Below are 8,254 nucleotides of genomic sequence, written 5' to 3'. Positions count from 1 at the left end.
GTGGTTCAGACTTGGATCTGGGTTTGCAGGAGGCAAGTATGTTTCACTCAAACGAGGTAAGGTACTGAAGTCCCAAGCTGGCAGGGAAAACACACTCGGGGAAACTCAACACATCGGGTAGCAGTCCCAAAGGTGTTTCTGGGACCCAACACGTCACAGCGGCGTAGTCGAGCAGGATCTGTGCACAGCTGATTGTTTTGATACTCTGGTAGTGATGTTAAGTGAGTTTTGGGTGTGGTGGGTGGAGAACAGACAAAGTGGTTACTGGTTTGTTATCTTCTGTTTCCTTATTTTGGATAAGGGAAATGGTAACTGAAAAATAAGCAAAATAAGTAAGAATGAAGATCAAAAGAAGCTGGAAATGCAGAAGTTAGAGACTGCCCAGAAAGGCTGAACACTGGGCAATGGGAAAGTTTCTGCTAACTAAGAAGCCCCTGAGCTGAGTGCATCTCACTGTCAGTGAACTGCCGAGGGTGTGTGGCCCAGAACAAGAAAGCAGGAAAATGACTACCAGTGAGGCCGTTGCTAAAGTAGGGCTGGCCAGACTGGAAGCAGAAGAGAAGGCAAAGGACCAGGAGTTTCAATTGAAGCTCAAAGAGGCAGAGGCAGCCAGGGAAGAAACTGCCCACAAAAGGGCTATGGAAGCAGAGGCAGTCAGGGACAAATGAGTCCTGGGGTTAAGAGACAGAGAAATTACAGGCCCAGAAGCATGAACTGGCTGTTATGGACTGGAAGAGTCAAAACCTACCAGCAGTTGACCTGACTTCCCCAAAAATACACAAATGGGAGAGAATATGTCCGTGCTACGATGAGTCCAGTGACATTGCCGAATATTTCATCACATTTGTGCACCCTCCATATATCTCCTGACAATCAACAAATGACCACATTGGTAGGAAAATTGATCGGAAGAGCTCTGGACATATTCAATAAGATGTGTACTGATGATGCTTCAAACTACAGTAAATTTAAGAAACTGGTTTTGAAACAGTTTCAAAGTATGCCAGAAACCTAATGGGTTAAACTCAGTAGTCTTAAGCAGGGATCTGGATTGAGTAATGTGGCTTACGTAAATGAAATGAGAGATTTGTTCGATAATTGGGTGAGGGGAAAAGTCATTACCAGCTTTGAATGAATGTGTGATTTAGTTACTCAGGAACAATTCCTGAATATGTGCAGTGATGATGTAAAACAGCATTTGAGGGGCAAAAAGGTGGATGCAGTGGGTGGATTGGCTGAGTTTGCACACTCTTTTGAGCCATCACAAGCTACAATTAAACAGAAACCAGTGGCAGAGGGGCACAGGGTTGGGGGAAAGCAGAATCACAATTTTACCCCAGGGAAAAAGGAGGCTGGGCATCCACCTCCCCATTCCCCTGTTACTCCTCCCAAATCTCCTGTACGTGCAGAGGAGCCCAAGAGGTGCTTGGATTGTGAGTCCACTGAGCACCTGAAGAATAAATGTCCTTTGCTGAGTAGGAACAGGCAGCAGGAAACAAATGAAGCTGCTGCTTCTCAGAGCCAGGCTGCTGCCTCCTTCCACCCAGGATTTGTAAAGGGGGCTTCTACCCAGCCAAGCAGTGAGCACATGCATGCTGTTAAACTGAATGGGAAAGTTCTCCTGGGATTGAGGGACACGGGTGCAGAGATTTCTATGGTCAGGAGGGACCTGATCCAGGAGAAGGATTTGTTGCCAGGGGAAATGCAGAATTAGAAATGGTGGGAGGTTAGAAAGTCCTTGCCCCTTTCACTAAGGTACTCATAGAAACTGGTGATGTGCAGGCTGAGCTGACTGTTGCCACAATGGCACACAATCTTGCACTGTTTTGACTGGGGAATGATTTCTTTGATGTGGCAGAATCTCTCCTTGGCTTGGTTAACAGCTAGAAGGAATCTTGTGCTCAAAGCCACAGGGCATGATGTGTGTGTGAAGACACATGGGCTAGTGGAGGAATAGGAGAGAGTCTCTTAAATTCCTCTGTAGCAGTGAAGCATGCAGCTTTGGGGGCAGGAATGGGTGTAACCAGTTGCTGTAGCTCCAGGGCTTAAGACAAGTCCCTGCGGGAGGGGCTGGAAAAAGCCAGCTCCTGTCCTGTGATCATCTGCCTCTGGGAGGGGAATGTTCCATGTGTAACAAGGAGGCCGTCCCAGTTGCTGACTGCCAGGAAGTTGCAGATCGGCAGGGGACAGGCCCTGTTCTGTGGTGCACAGAAACATGTAGCTCAAAGGTGGAAGTTGGGGTCTTGGTAACCGCTGTGGTGGGAACAGACCCCAGGGACTCTGTAGCTGGAAGCAAGGCCAACCTGAGGGAAAGAGCGGGATTTTGCTGGCCAGGGAAGGGTCTGTCATAGCTGGTAGCTGTAAGCCTACAGCCGGACCAGGGTCACCTTCCCTTTTGGGGGAGGCAGCAGTGTCTGACCCCAAGAAGAGCCCAGAGAGGGAAGTCCAGATGGAAGGTGATGGGGGATCAGAGATTCTGCCCACATTTTGTCGGGAGGCTTTTTCCCAGGAGGAGGGTGAAAAATCTGCATTTAAAAGGACAGACCCCTCTCCTGTGAATCAGGTTTTAAGGGAAGACTGGGGGTCAGATCGCCAGGAGGGGAGAGTCTACCCAGCCGACCTGTTGGTAAATGAGGGGATCTTACTGATCCAAAGCACTCCATTAAAGAATGTTATTCCTGATACCCTTATAAAAATTAAAATAACACTCTCTCTTCAAGGATGGTGGGAGAAAATCTCTGCCTTTGGGAAGCTTCACAAGAGGGAGCAGCCGAGGGCAGGCATGGTTTCAGTGCCCCCTTTCCTTTTAAAGCCTCAAACACATGTCTGAATTAAAAGCCTTCTCCAAATGGGCAGAAGAACCTGCATCAGAGCACCTATGAGGGTACACAAAGGAATGGGGAAATGCTATAGACACTAAACAAGCTAAATTGTGTGAACAAAGCCTGTCCACTGAAGATTTCCTGTTAATCTTGTGTCTTTTGCTACTTCATCTATGGTCAAGACAAAGGAGTTAATACTTGTGGTAAACCCTTGAAAGATGTGAGACACCTCTGCTCTGTGGAAAAAAAACTTTTGTTCATGCTAGGAATGATGACAAGACAGTCCCAAAAGCATGTTGCTTTTTGGCTTATACCTGTAAACAGTCTGAAAGCTTGTCATAGCAGCAAAAGCATAACAGGCCTATGCTGCTGTGTGGAAGGGGAAACTGAGGCACACAGCCTCATGGCATTGGTGGCTAAATGCCAAGACACCTCCACTTTAACAGATATTGCTGTCTGCCTTCAATTAGCAAAACTACACCCCAACCTGTTTTCAATCTTCTGTAGATCAAGAACCCCAAACCTTGCTAGAACACCTATGAATGACATCATACAGTTTAAAGGTACTGAAAGGGGGTGTGAACACAAACAAAAAGGGATTTTACATGCACTGCCTCCACTGTGGACAGTGTCCAAGTCTCTGTCAGTAAGTTCAGGAGCAGGGTGTGATGTTGCACCCCATAATGCTTTCCAGAAATATGCTTATGTGGATAAAAGTGAAATAACTAAAATGTGGTTTATGCTAGATATGCCGTGTAACATATCTCTGCAAAGGTTATGATCTACTGGTTATATTCATCCTCTTTGCATGCATGTAACATTTTTGTATTCAAAGTTATGAATACTTGTTATGTACTTGTTTGATTTTCAGGAGCCTCAGTGAAGCAGTTGGTCAGCTTCTTGAGAAAAGTCTATTCTCTGTAAGTGCCCAATCCAGAAACACTTAAGATAACAATGAACTTTGAGAGATGCCAATCCATGTGTGAGCTTTCCTGGGAATGTGGCGTTGGCCTGCAAGGATCTGAGTCATGCATAGACATGTCACTTGCCCATGTGATTCCCAAACTCCATCTTGGTGCTGGATTCTGCAGAGGAGAGGGGAAACGGTTTCCACCCCAAGAGAGAGACTATATCTTAGCCTATAAGACTATATAAGCCCCTGAGGAAACCCCTCCATTTTGTCTTCAGCTGGCACAAAAGATAGCAACTCCAGCCGAAGGAGATACCTGAAAAAAACTAGAACAAAGGACAATAACTACAGGGGTGTGAGTGATTACTCAACCCAGACTAGGAGGAAGTCTAGTCAGTAAAAGAGGCTTATTGGAACATCTCTGAGGGTGAGATTTACCTCCATTAATTTTTACAGCATTAAACAAGACTTGCGTGTTTTATTTTGTTTGGTAATGTACTTTGTTCTGTGTGTTATTACTTGGAACGACTTAAATCCTACTTTTTTCTATTTAATAAAATCACTTTTTACTTATTAATTAACCCAGAGTATGTATTAATACCTGGGGGGGGGGGCATACAGCTGTGCGTATCTCTCTATCAGTATTATAGAGGGTGAACACATTATGAGTATCCACTGTAGAAGCTTTATACAGAGTAAAACAGATTTATTTGGGGTTTGGACCCCATTGGGAGCTGGGCATCTGAGTGTTAGAGTCAGGAACACATCCTAAGCTGAGCCGTGGGCAGGTCAAGGGACACTCAGCTGCCTACGCTTGACATTCAGCTCCACTGTACCCCCCACCACATGCACACACACAGTGTCCACTGCACACCAAACACAGACACATAGGCAGAGTGCCCACTACACACACACAGAGTGACACTAAGCTCAATCAGAATGCAGGATAATCTCTACTTTGAAGCTGGAACAGCTGCAATATTTCCAACTAGCCTGAACAAAAAGAACCAAAGGGGATTCTGCTGCCCTGGCAGGGAGATAGGACTAGATTTCCCAACTGCTCTTTTCCATCAGCAGCTTCTCTGAAGCCTGGTTTATTCTTAAAAATTAGATCAACAGAGCTATGTTGCACAGGGCGGGGAAACTTTTCAAACCTTGTGTGAGGCAGTTAGCTTGTACTGGCCCTCAGTGTCATTCTCCCATTGTCCTAGCTACTGCCTCTCGGGGACATGGATTAACTACATTGAAGGAAAAACCCTTTCATCAATGTGAAAACCATCTACACTATGGCACTGCTGCACACCATAGCTGAGTCGATGTAATGGGCTTAGTATGGACATTCCCTGAATCAACGGGGGACTTTTCCCCCTTCCGCTTAAAGCTATTTTTCTCTCCTTTTCCATTTACTCTTCTCCCTCCCTTGGTAAAGCTCTTTCCTTCTTTTTTTTAAGTTGGTCACCTCTCCAAATGTCTCTTTATGTAATTTCCAAGTTTTGGGACACAACTTTGTCTAGAAATGGGTGAATTTCTTCTGGACTAATCATTTATTGTCAAAAGCACTATCATTTGGATTCACCTGAAACTATTAACAAATGTGATACAAATATTTCTAACAGCTTTGTCCCAGAACAATGAGTGTGTGCGGAGGGTGGATTTAGGTGCCGGTCAAAACACAGCCACAGTAGGAAGCGGTGGTGGCCCTTCCCTTTGTAATTTTTAGCCCAATAGTTGAGGTGTCCACCTGTGAGGTGGGAGACCAAGGTTCAATTCCCCCTTCTGTCCAGTGCTGGGAAAAGCTCTGTGTGATATTGCATTCCATACGCTTTATGAAAATATGCTTATGAATAAGACATCACTGGAATATGCTTTATGCTAAGTGCCCCATGTAACATGTCATTATAAAGGTTATAATCCACTAAGTGTTTTCATCCTATTAGTTTACATGGATTATTTCTATGTCTGGAGTTAGGAGAATAAGGTATAAACTTGTATTACTGATGTAGACATTTTCAGTGGAGGCCATTAAAGGTGCTTCAGAATCAATGAACTGTGAATGGCTCTGTTTACCTTCCTGTGTAACTGTGGGACAAAGGAAGAAAAATGGAGACTAGCCTCTTACAATGTGACCATGTCACCTGATACTGAAATCCATCTTGAAGCTGGTACTTTTCCAGAGGGGGTTGGAATTCCAAAAAAGGATTCCTGCCTTAGGGAAGTTCTATTCAATTGGGGAAGCAAACAATGAGTGTTTTCAGCTGGCTTAAGTCACAGCCTCCCCACCCCATGGAGATACCTGTAAGCACCTGGAAACAAAAGGACTGTAACCACAGAGGTGAGTGAGAGCAGGCTGGACCCAGGTCACAAAAGGCATGTGATCTTAGAAGGATTTTATCTTTAGTAACAACCGGGATAAGAAGTTAACATTTGTAACTGATTTCTGAGTGTATTAAGCTCACCCTTGTGTGTTTTTTTTTTTTTTTTTGCTTTGTGACTTATTTTGTTTGCTCTGTTATTTCTTAAAACCCCTTAAATCGTACTTTTTATCCTTAATAAAATCACTTTTGTTGATTTATAAATTCAGTGCAAGTAATTGTTACCTGGGGGGCAAACAGCTGTGCATATCTGTCTTGCAGTGATATAGAGGGTGAACATTTATCATTTTACCCTGGATAACATTTATACAGAGTAAAATGGTTTTATTTGGGGTTTAGATTCCATTAGGTGGGTGTCTGCGTGCTGGAGACAGGTATCCTGCTGAGCTGGTTTCAGTCTAGATCCGCAGTTTTGGGGGTGTAGCCCAGACCCTCAATCTGGTTTGTAGCTAGCTATCATGTCTGGCTCAACAAGTCAGGTTTCTGGAGGCCCAGACTGGCAGGTAAAATGGGCTCAGAGGTAATTTCACCACATTAGGTGAGAGTAACAATGAGGGTCTCTGTGATCAAAACTGTCACACTCTGGACTTGGGTTTCCTGCATTTCCAGAAAGCATCCCAGCGACTGAGTGATCTTCTATTTCAGCCTGGGCTGCTTTCACCTTTCAAAGTTGTTCAGCTAAGTAAGTAATTAAATAACCCATGGAACAGAGACATGAAATTGAGCAACTCACCCCCTAGGTGGATGCCCCTAGCAAAAGCTTCTAAAATCATTCTCTCTTTCTTTCCCTGTGAGTCTTCCTGTGTTTTGTCCACTGATTTCAGTTGGGGTCTGCAGGCCTTGTTGGAATATAAACAAATTAATAATAATAACAATAAAATAATGAACAATATGACCACAGGCTCTGCAAAATTATTCACAATTGGCTGAGAATTGATTTCACCGGTTTCCACTCCCCATCAGAAAACCAGTACAGAATTTAACAGATTGAAGAATTGGTTAGGAGTTTATTCAGTGCTTTCCTCAGGGCATCCTTCACTTCTGCGTTCCTCAGGCTGTAGATGAGGGGGTTCAACATGGGGATGACCAGCGAGTAAAACACTGAGACTATTTTGTCTCTGTCCATAGAATGGCTGGAGGTGGGACGTAAATACATGAAGAGGAGGGTACCAAAACATAGGACCACAGCGGTCAAGTGGAAAGAGCAGGTGGAGAAGGCTTTGCGCTGGCCCTCGACAGAGCGGAATTGCAGGATGGTGGAGATGATATAGACATAGGAGACTAGGACAGTCACAAAGCTGCTCCCTGTAATGCAGCTCATGAAAGCAAACATCACAATCTCATTGATGCGGGTGTCGGAACAGGAGAGCGCCAACAGTGGGAGGACATCACAGAAGAAATGATTGATGATGTTGGAGCTGCAGAATGACAGCTGAAATGTACAACACATGTATATCATTGAATCCACCACTCCCACAGTGTACACCCCAATCACTAGCTGTTTACAAAGGTGCCTGGACATGGTGACCACATAGAGCAGTGGGTTACAGATGGCCACATAACGGTCATACGCCATCACAGCCAGCAAGAGGCACTGAATGTCTCCAAAAATGATAGAGAGATGCATTTGCACAGTGCAGGCCGTGAAAGAAATGTTTTTCCTCTCAGCTAAGAAATCCAGAAGCATCTTAGGGGAAATTATCAAGGAAATGCAGAGGTCACAGAAAGACAAATTCCTGAGGAAAAAGTACATGGGGGTGTGGAGTCGGGGATCAATTGTTATTAACAAGATCATCCCCCCATTCCCCACCAGGGTGATACCATAGATCAGTAGGAATACCACAAGGAGGGGGACCTGCAGCTCCGGACGATCTGTCAGTCCTGAGAGAATGAACTCAGTCACCTCCGAGTGATTTCCCTCTTCCATCTCCTCTGAACAGAGATCAGTCAGCTACACAGATGTGGGCAGGTGGATGGTGCAGAAAACCTGTCCCTTCTCTGTAATGAAGTAAGTGAAGATAAATGGAGATCGGTTTCTCAATGGACATCAGTACCTGCTCCGGAAAGGGCTTTGTACACAGATCCAGATGTTCACAGCTGATCATTCCAGGTGTTTGATAAAATGCAGACACCCTGCAAACACAATAACG

At 44.8% G+C, this 8,254-nt stretch overlaps 1 protein-coding gene across 1 annotated transcript; it reads right to left on the bottom strand.

Annotated features, from left to right (window-relative positions):
• Positions 1 to 7,083: 7,083 nt before the first annotated feature.
• On the bottom strand, positions 7,084 to 8,031 carry LOC144265910 (olfactory receptor 5G9-like). Its single transcript, XM_077818965.1, has one exon. The coding sequence runs from the start codon at positions 8,029 to 8,031 to the stop codon at positions 7,084 to 7,086; it is 948 nt and encodes a 315-aa protein (XP_077675091.1).
• Between the last annotated feature and the right edge of the window lie 223 nt (positions 8,032 to 8,254).

This window comes from Eretmochelys imbricata, chromosome 6 (assembly GCF_965152235.1).
Source record: "Eretmochelys imbricata isolate rEreImb1 chromosome 6, rEreImb1.hap1, whole genome shotgun sequence".
Lineage (NCBI taxonomy): Eukaryota > Metazoa > Chordata > Testudines > Cheloniidae > Eretmochelys > Eretmochelys imbricata.
The sequence above is the reverse complement of the archived record's forward strand: the minus strand, read 5'-3'. Positions and strand labels throughout refer to the sequence as shown.

Excerpts from the sequence above, each read along its gene's own strand:
- LOC144265910 (XM_077818965.1), bottom strand. The coding sequence starts at position 8,031 with ATGGAAGAGGGAAATCACTCGGAGGTGACTGAGTTCATTCTCTCAGGA.